General features: G+C 43.7%; 1 protein-coding gene across 2 annotated transcripts in view; it reads left to right on the top strand.

Moving 5' to 3' along the window:
• The first annotated feature begins 270 nt into the window (after window positions 1-270).
• Window positions 271-18,095, top strand: part of LOC129813162 (SAM and SH3 domain-containing protein 1-like) — a 158,560-nt gene continuing 140,735 nt past the window's right edge. For both annotated transcript variants that reach the window (XM_055865412.1, XM_055865411.1), the window contains exon 1: window positions 271-1,610. In XM_055865412.1, the coding sequence (XP_055721387.1) occupies window positions 1,032-1,610 (579 nt within the window). In that variant the 5' untranslated portion in view covers window positions 271-1,031. The remainder of the gene's footprint in view (window positions 1,611-18,095) is intronic.

Here is an 18,095-nt window from a genome sequence, read left to right as displayed (position 1 = left end):
GAGAGCTACAGTACTGGTCCAACAGTCCTCCTGGAGAGAGCTACAGTACTGGTCCAACAGTCCTCCTGGAGAGAGCTACAGTACTGCTCCAACAGTCCTCCTGGAGAGAGCTACTGGAATCGATGTACTTCAGTGGCTGACAATTACAGCGTTGATTGTACTGACATGTACTCAATCAGTCAGTTGTGGTATTAGTCGAGCAGAGGGCGCCAGAGGACAGATAATGCTAAATTGCCTTTTTTTTTTTTTTTACAAACGCGAAGCAGAATTCGCTTGGATGGAATGGCACTCTGGACCAACTCTAGACCAGAGAGACAAAGTTCATTCCGGGGAGAGAGAGGGTGCTTTTTCACCATGTGCTACAACAAGTGTATTCGGACCTAGGCATACAGATAAGAAGCGGTGAAAAGCGTGTCATCTCGCATTTCCCGACACTGAAGTTTGCAGTACTGAGTGATGAAAACCACGATATTTGGACGTTGCCGCGCCAGGACTGCCCTTTTCGAAACAGCAGCAATGAAACAAACAAAAGCGGTGAGGAACAAAGAATGTTTGAAATTCAGCTCGTGGACACTTAATGCACAATTCCTTCAGTTTTGTTTATCTCATGTACATGTTGTGTTTCTTTGGTTGGAAATCATGCCTTCTCTTTCTCTCACCTGCTTGGATTAATTGATGACCAGACCACACCAATTAGGTTGGATTTTTGGACGCCAGGGTCTATTCATAATAAAACATTTGCTTTGTTTGTTATCCAGAATTTTGGGAACACCAATATTGCAGCGTTAAACATGATAACCTTTATTTTATTGTAACAGTAGTAGACTCGGCTCTTTTTAGATTTCGTTTTGTATTCATCAGTTTAATAACCTCTGCATGCGTTTGTAATTTTGGCTTCAATAAGAATGACATTGTAATTTTGGCTTCAATAAGAATGACAGAGGCCGCGGCGGATGTAAAAATGTGTCAAAGATACCGGCGCTCCTGAGGTTTACATTTTGGAGATAACGGAACCATTTCTAACACAGCCTATGCATGGAAAGCATTGCTCATCGTATGTCAAAATGATGCGCACCGGCCCCGGCCTTGTCTATGAGTGGCTACAGAATCTTAAACTGCCTCAATACTTGGAGGGGTTTGTGGACAATGGATACGATGATCTCGAAGTTTGTAAACAAATTGGTGACCCCGATCTGGACGCCATAGGGGTCCACGTCCAGCACCACCGACAAAAATTGTTCGACGCAGTGAAGAGGTTGAGAGAGCAGGAGAAGGAAAAATCTCCGGGTCTTTACTTCACCCTCGAGCCCCTGAACCCCCTGTATCCCTCGTCCTGTAGACCCTCGTTGGGCACCAACATAATGCACATCACAGACTGCGAGAATGACCTCCAGGGGTCAAGGTCATGGACAGAATCCAACCAGGAGGAAGTTGGAATTGGGGCTCACCAAAGATTTCACCAAGAGTCATCATGTCCTAAAAACAACAATTTGAGTTTCACTGATTGTAAAGAGTTGGTGACTTACCCCAAACTGAAACTGAAGCTCTTGATCAGGGATAAACTTGTGAAAGATGGAATCGACCTCAGTGAGCCGCCATACACCCACAAGGTAGGCTCCTATGTCATTATTGATGTTGATAATTAGAATGTTTGTTCATAGACTGTCACATTCAATTACACTCTTCCCTTTGTGTCCGCTGTGATGAATAGTATGGCCAATTTCTTTGATGTTGCTGTATAGCAGCAATTGTGCTCTGACACTTTCAGAGTCAGGATGACTACTGCCCGAGGCCTTATGGGCAGTCGGAGGAGTTTAATACACACACATTTAGAAATGTATCTACTCAGAAGTGATTTTGGGTCTATAGGTCTGACCGACACACCTGCTGAAGCAAGGCTCTGTTGTGAGAGTTCATTTAATTTATAAGTCCTATGGGACACATTATTGTCCTGGCTGGGTTAATGAGCTCATATCTTTCAGACTTTCTGAGCTAACAGCTATATCATTGTTACTTAACTGTATTTTACTGTTGGTTAATCTGATAGCTTCCATTGTCTGCCACTGTAGCGTTGGAGACATAGTGTGCGTTCCAATTGGCACCTTATTCCCTACATAGTACACTCATTTTTACCAGAACCTAATGGGCCCTGGTCAAAAGTAGTGCACTAAATAGGGATTAGTTTCCATTTGATTGCCATTTGGAACGGACACGGAATATTCAGATACTGTATCTATGTCTACCTCTCATTCCATCCCTCTGCTCTGACAGTTGTTTTACGGAGTACGGCGTCACTTTACTGTTGTGACGCAAAATGCATCGCACATAGAATAAAGGTTTTTATCAGATATTATTCATCCTGATCAGGCAGGTGTTTTACATGGATGATACATTGGAGATAATGTAAGACAATTACTTAAAACAATAGAACACTATGACACGCCAAAGAAACCCAGGCCTGATGACATCACATACGGTACAGATGCTCTGTGCACATCCCCTCAGATTAATGCTGTTATTCACGGTCAGAGAGCTAGGCAGGGTCTGCAGTTGCAGACTAGTATTGGCTTTAACCTTCATTGTGGTGTAAAGTATAGGTCTATTTCGTAATTGGAATCAGCACCACATTGCAGCAAAGGCCAACTCCTGTTCTCCAGTATGGGGTTTGGCAGATTTTGGATTTAGGTTGCTGTCTCGTGGTGTGCTAAAATTGGTTCTGTGTCAGTGGATAGTGGTTAGACCTATACCGTATGAACAATGAATGAATTTGTTTTCCTGACTCGGTGAGCCAGATATGGCTGTCAAAAATGGCTCTGCCTTTCCAGAAAGTCTTATTGGAGCTGAGATGTTACAACAGATGAAGAATACCTGCTTAGGCTGCGTGTTTATGCTACAGTCTCGGGCTACACTATCAGGCTGCATGTTTGGGCTACAGTCTCGGGCTACAGTATCAGGCTGCCTGTTTAGGCTACAGTCTCGGGCTACAGTATCAGGCTGCCTGTTTAGGCTACAGTACCAGGCTGCATGTTTGGGCTACAGTATCGGGCTGCCTGTTTAGGCTACAGTATCAGGCTGCATGTTTGGGCTACAGTATCGGGCTGCATGTTTGGGCTACAGTATCGGGCTGCCTGTTTAGGCTACAGTATCGGGCTGCCTGTTTAGGCTACAGTATCGGGCTGCCTGTTTAGGCTACAGTATCGGGCTGCCTGTTTAGGCTACAGTATCGGGCTGCCTGTTTAGGCTACAGTATCGGGCTGCCTGTTTAGGCTACAGTATCGGGCTGCATGTTTAGGCTACAGTATCGGGCTGCATGTTTAGGCTACAGTATCGGGCTGCATGTTTAGGCTACAGTATCGGGCTGCCTGTTTAGGCTACAGTATCGGGCTGCGTGTTTAGGCTACAGTATCGGGCTGCGTGTTTAGGCTACAGTATCGGGCTACCTGTTTGGGCTACACTCTCGGGCTGCGTGTTTGGGCTACACTCTCGGGCTGCGTGTTTGGGCTACACTCTCGGGCTGCGTGTTTGGGCTGCACTCTCGTGTTTGGGCTGCACTCTCGGGCTGCGTGTTTGGGCTACACTCTCGGGCTGCGTGTTTGGGCTACACTCTCGGGCTGCGTGTTTGGGCTACACTCTCGGGCTGCGTGTTTGGGCTACACTCTCGGGCTGCGTGTTTGGGCTACACTCTCGGGCTGCGTGTTTGGGCTACACTCTCGGGCTGCGTGTTTGGGCTACACTCTCGGGCTGCGTGTTTGGGCTACACTCTCGGGCTGCGTGTTTGGGCTACACTCTCGGGCTGCGTGTTTGGGCTACACTCTCGGGCTGCGTGTTTGGGCTACACTCTCGGGCTGCGTGTTTGGGCTACACTCTCGGGCTGCGTGTTTGGGCTACACTCTCGGGCTGCGTGTTTGGGCTACACTCTCGGGCTGCGTGTTTGGGCTACACTCTCGGGCTACAGTCACACACTGTTTTTCCCTCCACTTTTACCAAATAAATTCATAATGTCACCAGTGCTGGTGTGGTCATTCTCAGTGGCAAAATGTTCAAAGTGGCTAGAGAGGACGCAGTAATGAGAGTCCTATGCTACGGAATATTGCGATAGGCTATTCATCCTTGGCTAAGTTTCATTCAGTTGCACCCCATTTTAATAAAGGAAACGCAAAACTGGCATCTGTTGTCGTTCCTCTCACATGCTGACCATCATGATGGATTTATTTAAAGAGATGAAGTCCAGACAGGCTTATTTTGGGAAACTTTCTGAATGGACATAGCTAATTCTTTAACTCGTACACACCCACCCACCTAAGAGGACCCACTGAACCAAAGCCGCCTGCAGCGCATCTCACTCAGACGCAGAAACAACAAATCACATTTCTCCTTTCCCAAAAATGTATTAACCTTGCCACAGATTCAAACCCTTTAGGTAGGATATCAAAATCTATTTTAATGATCAGCCGCTGATACATTTTAGTGAAACTATAGGTGGTTATGTTGACACTAATTTCAGTGCTGCATCAAAATCTGTGCAACCACTAGAATCCCCTTTCACAAAAATCCTGGCAAAATGCATAGGTCATAGAATGAAAAAGGTTTATCAGATATTATTCATCCTGATCAGTTTATATATATATTTTTTTACATGGATGAGATAATATTAGTTGAAACAATGGAACACTATGAAACACCAAAGAAACCAGACCTGGTCTTCATAGCAGATTTAGAAAATACCTTTTTGTTTAATTATGACTGGAATTTTTATATAAATGCCTGGACTATTTTAATTTGGGAGAATCTCTTATTCAACTGGTTAGATACAGTATGTATAGTAACCCCAAGTGTAAAATATTAAAGGTTACTTCAAGGGTTGAACTGTCAAGAGGTTGTCAATGTATGCCGATGACTCAGACTTCCCTAAAGTCCGCCATCTTGATCACTGCACAGTGGAGGGTCTAGATAATTTATCTAGCCTCTCGGAACTCAAACCTAACTATGATAAGTGTACCACATTATGTATTGGATCATTTAGAAGACACCTTTTACATTACCCTATAGTTTACCAATTAAGTGATCAAATCAAATGTTATGTCACACACATGGTTAGCAGATGTTGTTGTGAGTGTAGCAAAATGCTTGTGCTTCTAGTTCAGACAGTGCAGTATATCTAACAAGTAATCTAACAATTCTCCAACAACTACCTAATTCACACATCTAAAGGGGTGAGTGAGAATATAGATGAGCGGCATAGGCAAGGTGCAATAGATGGTATAAAAGATATGGGATACGAGAAATGTAAGATATGTAAACATGATTAATATCAAAGTGGCATTATTTAGAGTCCATTGTATAAAGTGACAAGTGATCAATTTATTTAAGTGGCCAGTGATTGGGTCTCAATGTAGCCAGCAGCCTCTCTGAGTTAGTGATTGCTGTTTAGTATAGATAGAAGCTGTTTTCAGTCTCTCGGTCCCAGCTTTGATGCACCTGTACTGACCTCGCCTTCTGGATGGTAGCGGGGTGAACAGGCAGTGGGTCGGGTGGTTGATGTCCTTGATGATATTCTTGGCCTTCATGTGACATCAGGTGCTGTATGTGTCATGGAGGGCAGCCCGACAGGATGATCTTGATTGTGCGTCTGTAAAAGTTTGTCAGGGTTTTGGGTGACAAGGCAAATTTCTTCAGCCTCCTGAGATTGAAGAGGTGCTGTTGCGTCTTCACCACACTGTCTGAGTGGACCATTTCAGTTTTTCTGTGATGTGTACGTCGAGGAACTTAAAACTTTCCAACTTCTCCACTGCTGTCCCTTCGATGTGGATAGGGGGGTGCTCCCTCTGCTGTTTCCTGAAGTCCACGATCATCTCCTTTTTGTTTTGTTGATGTTGAGTGAGGTTATTTTCCTGGCACCACAATCCCAGGGCCCTTACCACCTCACTGTAGGCTGTCTCGCCATTGTTGGTAATCAGGCCTATTACTGTTGTCATCTGCAAACTTGATGATCAAGTTGGAAGAGTGCATGGCCACGTAGTCGTGGGTGAACAGGGAGTACAGGAGGGGGCTGAGCACGCACCTTTGTGGGGCCCCAGTGTTGAGGGTCAGCAAAGTGGAGATGTTGGTTACTACCTTCACCACCTGGGGGCGGCCTGTCAAAGTCCAGGACCCAATTGCACAGGGTGGGATTGAGACCCAGAGCTTCCAGCTTGATGATGAGTTTGGAGGGTGCTATGGTGTTGAATGCTGAGCTGTAGTCAATTAACAGCATTCTTCCATAGGTATTCCTTTTCAGATGGGATAGGGCAGTGTGATAGCGATTGCGTTGTCTGTGGACCTGTTGGGGCCGTATGCAAACTGAAGTGGGTCTAGGGTGGTCGGTAAGGTGGAGGTGATATGAGCCTTGACTAATGGTAGCCATCTTGAAGCATGTGGGGACAACAAACTGGGATAGGGAGAGATTGAATACAGTGGTGCCTCCTTCAAAAATTGTGCGCTTACACCGTGGGACTTAGAGGTACCCAGCGTCATTGCTTTATTGCTCCAGACCACCACAAGGGGGAGTTAGAGCACTCAATATACATTTGGGTCCCAAGGTTTTTATATGATCAATCATATCGAGTGGTTCCAATGACGAATTTGACGCAAGCCACCCGTCCCTGGTGACTATCTTCAGCAAAGATGGCTGACAAAACATTACGGTGGAAGCAAATGTAAGTAATTATAATGTCATAACGAGTCAAGCAAAACATGTACAATTGAGAGGAATATGTTAGTTAATGTAGAGACAAACGATTGTGCATATTCTTTTGTCAAAGTTGAATTACGAGGGGCCTCCCGGGTGGCGCAGTGGTCTAGGGCACTGCATCGCAGTGCTAACTGCGCCACCAGAGTCTCTGGGTTCGCCCCCAGGCTCTGTCGCAGCCGGCCGCGACCGGGAGGTCCGTGGGGCGACGCACAATTGGGCTAGCGTCGTCCGGGATAGGGAGGGTTTGGCCGGTAGGGATTTCCTTGTCTCATCGCGCTCCAGCGACTCCTGTGGCGGGCTGGGCGCAGTGCGCGCTAACCAAGGGGGCCAGGTGCACGGTGTTTCCTCCGACAGATTGGTGTGGCTGGCTTCCGGGTTGGAGGCGCGCTGTGTTAAAGAAGCAGTGCGGCTTGGTTGGGTTGTGCCTCGGAGGACGCATGGCTTTCGACCTTCGTCTCTCCCGAGCCCGTACAGGAGTTGTAGCGATGAAACAAGATAGTAATTACTAGCGATTGGATACCACGAAAATTGGGGGGAAAAGGGGGTAAAAAAAAATGTTTGGTACAAAAAAAATAATTTTGAATTACGAAAATTGCTATTTAGCAAGTTAGCTAACATTAGCCAGCTAGCTAGCAGGTGTTATGACATGAGTATGACATTGTAATTTGTGTTTATTGTTTTAGGGACTGCTGAGAACCATCAAACCAGGCTGTCGTCTTGGGAAACAGTGGATGTAAAGAATCTAGCTAGCTAAAGCATTTACTGCAAATTGAATGTACAATTGTGTAAGCTTGCCTTGCCATGCAATGCAGCTAAAGTAACATAGCTAGCTAACTATTTACTTGCTTATTGTGTAGTGGAGGATAAAAATAACTGTTTGCCGACGGATGTTTAGCTAGCTACAGTGTGTAGCCGATCTGTGTATGGACCCTAAAACGTTAGGTTCTGAACTAATATTCATACCAATCTATGAACCTCAGCTATCATAGTTGTTGTATCAACTTCAAGTCTGAATGACATTAATGAAGCCTAATGATTGAGTAGAATATAATAAATGTATTGTGCCAAAGACGCAAGTCCTAAATACATGTACTGTAGTTATTACCACGCATGAGGTCCCCACATTGTAGTCTGTACATTGAGTATATTCACTGATCATGTACTCTTCCTTGGCACATAAAGGTGAGGATCAGGTATGAATCCCTGTGAGACATTCTTTTTCAGTCATATCCAATACCAAGTGTATCAAACTCCATTCTTTGAATGATGCCGTGTCAGCATGTATGTATTACGATTATACACTTCAACAGTGTTTACCACTCCTGCTCCTGGGACATCAATGATTACACATTGTAACTATGCAATAGACTAGAAACATGATTCAAGTAAAAGCTGATTTGTAATTCATATATACAGAGGAAGAAAAACTATGCATATCTAACTCCCTTCATCTGCATTAATAATACATCCATTATAATTATGATAATTGTAATTTTATAAGTACAAGTTCAATCTGTACTTCACTGCATTATAAAACGAGGAAGAAAGATGAGGTGGGCAGAGAGGTGTAGAAGGGAAGGAGGTAAGAACAGAGGCAGACAGCATATGATTAATGAATTACAGTGCTTCTCTCAGTTCATCACAATTACAGTGTCTCTAGCGGTGTCTCCTAACCAGCCTTGGGCTCCCAGTTGGCCCGAAGATTATCTTAAGAGTGGGTGAGGTGGCGATGACGGGACTGGCTTCCTCTCTCACATCAAAATATACCTGCTGACGAGCGAGAGGGAGAGCATGATTAAGCCTAAGTGGCTACAGAGTACTTTATGCTGAAAAACAGACCCATGAGGACAAACAATAGCAGATAATGTCAATAGAATATACTGTATGTGATGCAGACACCTATCGGAGTGTACCTGAAACATTTAAATATAGAGGGCTATGTGTCTAACCACTTGGTTATTGCAAGGCTAACCCCCAGGGAAATCATGACTTGGCAGCAACAGATAGTCCCGTGAAAATTGCTGAGTGTTTATTTGGTGTGAATCTGAAAATTAGCAGCTGACATCTTACGTTTTTTTTAAATTACTGTATGTGAGACAGGTTCCATGTACAACAAGACAGGCAGAGAGGAAGAGAGGAAAATAACACAGAACAGTTTAATTACCTCTGGTTATGGACACTTGCCAGCAATAAAGCTTCCACGGCCTGTTCCTCGGACAGTAAACTTCTGTCAATATCTACATTTTACACCCCTTGATCAGCTCGCACTCCGAAGTAAAGAAAATTGCTTATTTTTTGTAGATATGAAAACAATAACTGAGATATGACCATTCAATCTAAAGCAGCATATGTCATTTTCAGGATCTGTCAATACAGCACAGAAAGCTTAAACACCAGACTGATATTGTGGTTTTTCATTAGGTGATGGAAAATATGCAATATGTATTTAAAATATTTACCTTCCTTGAAAATCCATCTATACCGCCAAAGATGACAATGTTGTATCTTGAAAAAAAAGCATTGGAATTAAAAGTGAAATGTTTTACCTATTAACCCTCTCCATTATTTATATATTACCAGTTGATGAAGAACGACTCTGATTTCATACATTGAAAATTAGTCTACGAATAAGTAAGAATAATAAAGTTAACTTCTTAGATTTGATGGAGACATTATAAATCTTAGTACCTTATCAATTTATGATTTGTATCAATGTGGACGAGAGACTGGAGCAGGGAGTATTTTTGCCGAGCAATGCAACGAAGCTGGATCCTCCTGGCAATGACACCTGCACCATCTACACGCTGCAAAGACTCCCGACCTCTTCTCCGTTGTTCTGAGACTTCCTTTGACCATCTTAAAGCCCACATGGGGCCTCCTTGCCTTAATGGCACTGACTTTCTGGTCTAACTCTTCATCTGACATATCAGAATAGCATTCCTTGACAGACATATTGTGTTCTTTCATCCTTCTGTAAGAAAAGCTAACCGTTACACTGTCATGAAATATGGTTATATATCGACTATGAAACAAATAGGACATGGCCTGCTTATGAGTTGCCATGAAAGAAATTAGATTAATTCAAATGTAAAATGGTGAGAACAGGCATTAGCTAATGCTTTTGGTTAGCTTGAGAATAATAATTGCATGATTTATCATTCTACGGTATGTATGTAATATAGTAGAATATTATGAACCGACACTGAATCATAGGAGCTGTGTAAAAGTTAGACGAAGAACGCCCAGTGCTGCTTACCTGAGATGCCATCCTCACACAGTCCGTCTTCGTAGGTGTCTGCTAGGACTTCCTTTGTGTCTGGGGAAAAAAGTTGCTTTCAGAATTATTTTGATTGAAAATAAAAAGTTTTGCTCTCGACAAAAAGACACACATGTACCTCCATAGCAAATAACAATTTGCCTGTGAATAACCAGACCTTCATACAAACTTGCTATGCAGAATTCTTGATGCACAACCGAAGGTGCTATCAAATCAAAGTTTATTTGTCACGTGCGCCAAATACAACAGGTATAGAACTTAGTGAAATGCTTACTTACCAATGGTGCGGAAAAAATAAATGTGTGTGTGTAGGTAAGTAAAGAAATAAAACAACAGTAAAAAGACATTTAAAAAAAAAGAGTAGCAAGGCTATATACAGACACCTGTTAGTCAGGCTTATTATTATTATTTTTTTAATTATTATTTTTTTACCAGGTAAGTTGACTGAGAACACGTTCTCATTTGCAGCAACGACCTGGGGAATAGTTACAGGGGAGAGGAGGGGGATGAATGAGCCAATTGTAAACTGGGGATTATTAGGTGACCATGATGGTTTGAGGGCCAGATTGGGAATTTAGCCAGGACACCGGGGTTAACACCCCTACTCTTACGATAAGTGCCATGGGATCTTTAATGACCTCAGAGAGTCAGGACACCCGTTTAACGTCCCATCCGAAAGACGGCACCCTACACAGGGCAGTGTCCCCAATCACTGCCCTGGGGCATTGGGATATTTTTTAGACCAGAGGAAAGAGTGCCTCCTACTGGCCCTCCAACACCACTTCCAGCAGCATCTGGTCTCCCATCCAGGGACTGACCAAGACCAACCCTGCTTAGCTTCAGAAGCAAGCCAGCAGTGGTATGCAGGGTGGTATGCTGCTGGCATTGAGGTAGTATGTACATGTAGGTATCGTTAAAGTGACTATGCATATATGATGAACAGAGTAGTAGAAGTGTAAAAAGAGGGGTTGGCGGGACACAATGCAGATAGCCCGGTTAGCCTATGTGCGGGAGCACTGGTTGGTCGGGCCAATTTAGGTAGTATGTACATGAATGATGTATAGTTAAAGTGAATATGCATATAAGATAAACAGAGAGAGAGTAGCAGTGCCTTGCGGTCGGAGGCCGAGCAATTGCCGTACCAGGCAGTGACGCAACCGGTTAGGATGCTCTCGATGTTGCAGCTGTAGAAACTTTTGAGGATCTCAGGACCCATGCCAAATCTTTTTAGTTTCCTGAGGGGGAATAGGCTTTGTCGTGCCCTCTTCACGACTGTCTTGGTGTGTTTGGACCAATCTAGTTTGTTGTTGATGTGGACACCAAGGAACTTGATGCGCTCAACCTGCTCCACTACAGCCCCGTCGATGAGAATGGGGTGGTGCTCGGTCCTCTTTTTCCTGTAGTCCACAATCATCTCCTTCGTCTTGGTTACGTTGAGGGATAGGTTGTTATTCTGGCACCACCCGGCCAGGTCTCTGACCTCCTCCCTATAGGCTGTCTCGTTGGCAGATGTGTTGCTACCTACCCTCCCCACCTGGGGGCGGCCTGTTAGGAAGTCCAGGATCCAGTTGCAGAGGGAGGTGTTTAGTCCCAGGATCCTTAGCTTGGTGATGAGCTTTGAGGGTACTATGGTGTTGAACGCTGAGCTGTAGTCAATGAACAGCATTCTCACAGGTGTTCCTTTTGTCCAGGTGGGAAAGGGCAGTGTGGAGTCAATAGAGATTGCATCATCTGTGGATCTGTTTGGGCGGTATGCAAATTGGGTTTCTAGGGTTTCAGGGATAATGGTGTTGGTGAGCCATTACCAGCCTTTCAAAGCACTTCATGGCTACGGAAGTGAGTGCTACGGGTCTGTAGTCATTTAGGCAGGTTGCCTTTGTGTTCTTGGGCACAGGGACTATGGTGGTCTGCTTGAAGCATGTTGGTATTACAGACTCAATCAGGGACATGTTGAAAATGTCAGTGAAGACACCTGCCAGTTGGTCAGCACATGCCCGGAGCACACGTCCTGGTAATCCGTCTGGCCCCGCAGCCTTGTGTATATTGACCTGTTTAAAGGTCTTACTCACGTCGGCTACGGAGAGCGCGATCACACAGTCGTCCGGAACAGCTGATGCTCTCATGCATGCCTCAGTGTTGCTTGCCTCGAAGCGAGCATAGAAGTGATTTAGCTCGTCTGGTAGGCTCGTGTCACTGGGCAGCTCTCGGCTGTGCTTCCCTTTGTAGTCTGTAATAGTTTGCAAGCCCTGCCACATCCGACGAGCTTTGGAGCCGGTGTAGTATGATTCAATCTTAGCCCTGTATTGGGATGTGTGCCCTGTGGGGTGTTTGGAGAATATCGTGTGAGTCCTGCTTGTTGTTGTTGAAGAAATCTTTGTCTAATCCGAGGTGAGTGATCACTGTCCTGATATCCAGAAGCTCTTTTCTTCCGTAAGATACGGTTGCAGAAACGTTATGTACAAAATAATTTACAAATATCGTGAAAAAAACACATAATAGCACAATTGGTTAGGAGACCGTAAAACGGCGGCCATCTCCTCTGGCGCCATTTTGTCAATGTTTATTGCCATATCCTGCCAGCACGCCCACAAGCGAGCCACTCAGGCGCAGAATGGTGCGTGGAAGAGGGCGAGGAACGAGATGGAAGTAACAACAATTTGTTGCAAGTTGGGGAGGGGGGCTAAGAGCTGAACAATAGACTATTCAACCTTTAACCTTTACTAAAGAATAGTCTAATAGCCGAGCTAGGTGTGAAAAGCCCCACCTATCACAGAACAGATTTGCCCTAATGACCAAGGGGTAGCTTGCTACTCAATGTAATAAAGTAATGACTTTTCAAATTACCTTACACGTTATGTTGGCTGACAATTTGTTAGCTACGCTGTCGTTACAAACCACATAGCATTTCATTACAGCAGTATGTACCGCTATGTTAGCTAGCTACCTAACGTTAGAAGTTTTTAATAGTATCTCATTCTGTAATGACCATTTACCATGTCATTTTCATGGAAATACATGGTAATGTATATTCCTTAAAAGAAAGTGCTGCCCTAGTTTTTTTGTAAACTTATCCTTGAAGCCCAGTTACAGGGATTGACTGAAATTAGGCCCACAGTCATTGTTATCAATATCTCGTTCCAGAAAATGTTCATTCCATAGATCACTCCACATACTCAGTGACATGATCGTGTGTGTGATGTTAATATGGTGTGTTTGGCCTGGACTGTGTCTGTGACTGAGCCCTATCGGCCCTGATCAGAAGCTGTGCACTGGATAGGAAATGGGGTGCTTTGGGATGTAACCTGAGTGTCCTGTTCCTCTGTCCTGGCAGACCTCAATGAGGAGTGCAAAAAAAGTATGAATGTATGTACTTGTAAGTCGCTCTGGATAAGAGCGTCTGCTAAATGACTTAAATGTAAATGTAAGTTATACATCGAACTTGCCAGTATATTAACTATAGGCTATCTAACTAACCAACGTTTATTGACTTGATTATTCCTGTCATTCTTAGCTTAGCTAAATGGTATAGATGTTGTGCGTTGTCAATGGACATTCAGGTGGTTTCGTAAATTCGTTCTGGCTATCTACTCCGATTTCAGAGCACTCTCTTCTGAGTGTACCAGAGCTAAGACTAATGAATTTATGAGCGCTCAACACCGGTTGAATATGGCGGTGTCAGTAAACATTGGCAAAAAAGCGTAATTAAATTGTTTCCAGCAGCACAGTTAGTCACCAATGCTCTGGTTAACACAAACTGCCTAACCAGCTCTGCTAGGGTGAGTAAAATGGTCAGAGTGGTCTCATTTGTGTCTGGAAGTAGCTAGCCAATGTTAGCTTGGGTGCTTGTGTAACGGATGTGAAATGGCTAGCTAGTTAGCGGGTACGCGCTACTAGCGTTTCAATCAGTTACGTCACAAACCTAGAAGAGTGTTGCACCTTGCTCTGCAAGGGCCGCGGCCTTTGTGGAGCGATGGGTAACGACGCTTCGTGGGTGTCAGTTGTTGATGTGTGCAGAGGGTCCCTGGTTCGCGCCCGAGGTCGGGGCGAGGGGACGTACTAAAGTTATACTCTTACACTTGACTGCCGTTGTAAGGCCAGAACGCTCAAATCAACCCAACTCCTTGGCCCGAAAGTCCAGTGTGCGCTCCGAGAGCGAAAGGGTCTGAATTTACTAGTGATGGGTCGTTCGCGAACGAATCGGCTCTAAGAGCTGGCTCTTGTAGGTGAACGTTGGGAGCCTGCTCGCATATCAGAGGAGCCGAATTTATATAAAATAATTAAGATATTAATAATCAAAAGATTTAAATGAGTAGAATTAACTAAATCAAAGAATGGAAAAAAATTATTATAATAATATAGGCCTAAAGTGCACACACATTAGTTCTGACTGTCTGCTCAGACTAACAGCCTCACCTGTTGTTCCTGTCAATCAGACATGTGGTGTCAACCAAGGAACCAAAGATGCGTGAGGGAGGGCCGAGCCAACTCACACAGTCACACACTTAGCAGCGGAGGAGAGTGGAGGAAGGACAGCTGTGAAAACAACAGCTGGAAAATGAGTCGGAAGCACAGCAGCATTTGGATACTTTTTAATAATGCAGACAATTTTAGAGCACAGTGTAGAATTTGCCAAAACAAAATCTCATATAAAGCCAGTAATACGCACAACCTACACCGGCATATGCGAACTGTGCACCCTAGCCGTAGCGGAGCTTCGAGAAACTAGCCGGCCTGCTAGTGATAGTGGTAGAGAGAACACCACCGCCTACTCTGCGACCCACAGCAACGCAGTCTTCTATGGACCAATTTATGCCAACGTCTGTAGCAAAACAAGGCCAAATTGATATTGCATTGGCTAAAATGATTGCCACCGATTTCCAGCCATTTTCGATCATGGAGGACAGAGGTTTTAGAAATTATAGCAATAGTCTAAATTCAATGTACACAATTCCAAACAGGAAAACACTTTCAAAATCACTTATTCCACAACTGTACGAGAACACACAGGCTTCAGTGCGGGAAAGAGACCATAAAGCTACTGCAGTTTGCCTTACCACTGACTGCTGGACATCAAGGGTAACCACTTCTTACATGTCACTTCATTGAAGATTTTTCGATGTCTAGCTGTCTTCTGGACTGCTTGGAGTTGTGGCAGACACACCTCAGAGAACTTGACAGAGGAACTGTTGAGAGTGGCCAGAGAATGGCAAGTAGATGGAAAAGTGAACTTGATTTGATTTAAAATGAACAAATTCAAAAAGGGTTATTTTGAGAGATTCATATAAATGTGAACATTTGTGTTTCAGAATCTAGATGTACTCCATATGTTAGAGCACACTGTAAGGAGTATAATTACACCAAGATGCTGTCTATCATGGATGGGTCATAGATCATATGGTCTTGCAGGAGGCATGTATAGGTCTACAAAGCACATAAAATGGCCACTTTCATCATGTTTTTCAAATAAATGGTTTGTGATACAAATAATGTCTAACATCTTTGCAATGAAATTTCTTTTTGAGAATGTGTGGGCTACGCTGGCGTGGAGTTGGTGCACAGATGGTTTAGTCAGCCCCATCATTGGCAGAGTTGATAGATTCCATAGAGGGTTTTGAAATGAGATGTAAAATAGTGGAGAAATAGAGGCAGAAAAATAGGGACCAGAGGTCATGTCAAAAAGATGTCTGCCATAATCACAGCAATTGTGGTTTACTAGGTAGGCCTGATTTGATGCTACCCTAACTTATTTGGTATGGTCTCTGATAACCTTTATTCCTAGGAATCTGTCATTGTTTGCTCTTTCGTATCTGTCTGCTGATGTCAGACGGCTAACTGGTACTTGGAAAAGGACACAGCCACAGAGAGATTGATCCATGTTCTGATTACAGCATTTTGGAACAGAGTCCTTTCGTGTCAGCAGTTTAATTTGGGGATTCCTCGGGAAACCAGGACAAAAGACCAGGGTATTCCATTAAGTTAGTTGATGCAGTTATAGGCTGCAGGCCAGTTAGAATGACCATTGCTTTCCACAACCATAGAAAGAACCATCAAATTAAAATGCTGTGAATCGTAGAATTACATTAATTATAATGCTATGGAAGGGGATGTGTTGGGGATAATGGGATCAATCAGAACTGTTTAGTCAAAATAATAATACATGTTATTAGACTTCAGCATGGTAACAGCTGGTGTTTGTGTAAAAAAATCTGCATTGTTATTACATAGTAATAGATCTTATTACAACCCTATCTGACAGCATTATAAAGTCAATGCTGCTGTTTTTGATGTCCTAATTTGATCAATGAAAATGGATCTGTTTTCTGTAATTCCCAACCGTTGGCTTGTTCCGATGTGTTCAATAGCAGCATAGCACAATGAATCCTAACTGAGCCCTGTAACTTCGTGCCTGTCTACTCTCCAAATGGCACCCTATTCCCTATATAGTGCACTAATTTTGATCAGAGCCCTATGTGCCATGGTCAAAATTTGTGCACTACAAAGGGAATAGGATGCCATTTGGAATGCGAACTGTTCTGTTCTGCAGCCATTGGTCACTTCACATGTCCAGGCAGCCAACCTATTATTGACTGTTGGAGGGAAATCAATTAATACGATTAAATAACCTTGTAAATGACCTAACTACTGCTCTGTGTCTGGAATGGACAATGTGTCTTACAGAAAATGACGAGCTTTAAAGAGGCTATTAAATTATAGCTGTAATAGCGGTCCAAATAATACAACCGCAGACTCGGGTTCCACTTTCTCACAGTGCAGTTAATCTGTGTAGAAATACTTTTGTTTAGCTTTTTATCATTCCTTTGACAAAGACAAGACTTTGAGAACTAAGAGTTCATGTAAATATAGCCCATGCAGTTCGTTTTAGCTGATATTTGCAATAAAGCAACCTTGTTGATGAAGTTTACCTGATTTCATTCCATCTACTCCATTCAAACCTTTTGTTCTCTACATGCAGGCAGGCATGGTAGAGAACCTGGTGTTTTGTTGGGGTTTTGTGAGGACTTAACAGTGTACATAATGAGGTTTATCAGAATTAATTGACATGGAAATATTTGCTGTTTGTCATTCCAATGTGAGGTTGTTTGTCCCACCAGACCTCTAGCCCAGAACCCCTGTCTGCTGCCCTGGACTGGTACATTCTTAGAACAGAATGGCTAACAACAGTTCTACCATCGAATTGGAATGAGTTCTATAAATTCTAAAGCCTTCCTCCAGAAGGGTAGGGCTGTTTTGGCCTTGAGGCTCTCGAGGACAAACAGAACCAGCAGGCTCTTTTTAGACATTTTGGCCCGAGATAGTCTGGCTGAATAGGACCTCACAAACACACAGCGCTATAGAAATCGACAGACAGATGTCTTTGTTACAAAACAAATACAGGATTAAATGTTTTTTTTTGTCTTGTTTAAAATGCATGTGTTTCTTAAGACAGGTGTTGGCTACTGGGTTATACTGTGCTATATGTGAGAGCCTTTGCAGCAATGGGGATATCCATTATCAGATACAAACGTAAAGAGTTGTGCATGTTGTGCATCTGACCAAATGTGAACTTGCTTCCATAACCTCTCATGGGAATCTCATAGAACTTGCGCCTCTGTCAAATTGTGTGTCATAACAGTTATTTCCAAATTTTCCCACTGCTTCAAACACAAGTTTGGCTTGGACTGACAATGAAGGAGTGTCTGTGTCCAACTCTGCTCTCACACTCATGTCCCTCAGGCCAGACCTGGCTGAACTCAAACTCACAGAAGTGCTCCAAGTGTTTAGTCTAAATAAACACTACTGTATAACTATAATAATGTAGTCTACACTCAGTAGTTCTGTCTCTAGCCTATAGCCGGCCAGACATTTATAATGTACCCTACCTCTGTACCTCCCTACCAGTAGGCCTATAGCCTGCCAGACATTTATAATGTATCTTACCTCTGTACCTCCCTACCAGTAGGCCTATAGCCTGCCAGACATAATGTATCCTACCTCTGTACCACCCTACCAGTAGGCCTATAGCCTGCCAGACATTTATAATGTAGTCTACCTCTGTACCTCTCTACCAGTAGGCCTATAGCCTGCCAG

This window comes from Salvelinus fontinalis, chromosome 16 (genome assembly GCF_029448725.1).
Source record: "Salvelinus fontinalis isolate EN_2023a chromosome 16, ASM2944872v1, whole genome shotgun sequence".
NCBI lineage: Eukaryota > Metazoa > Chordata > Actinopteri > Salmoniformes > Salmonidae > Salvelinus > Salvelinus fontinalis.
This window is presented reverse-complemented; position numbering and strand designations above follow the sequence as displayed.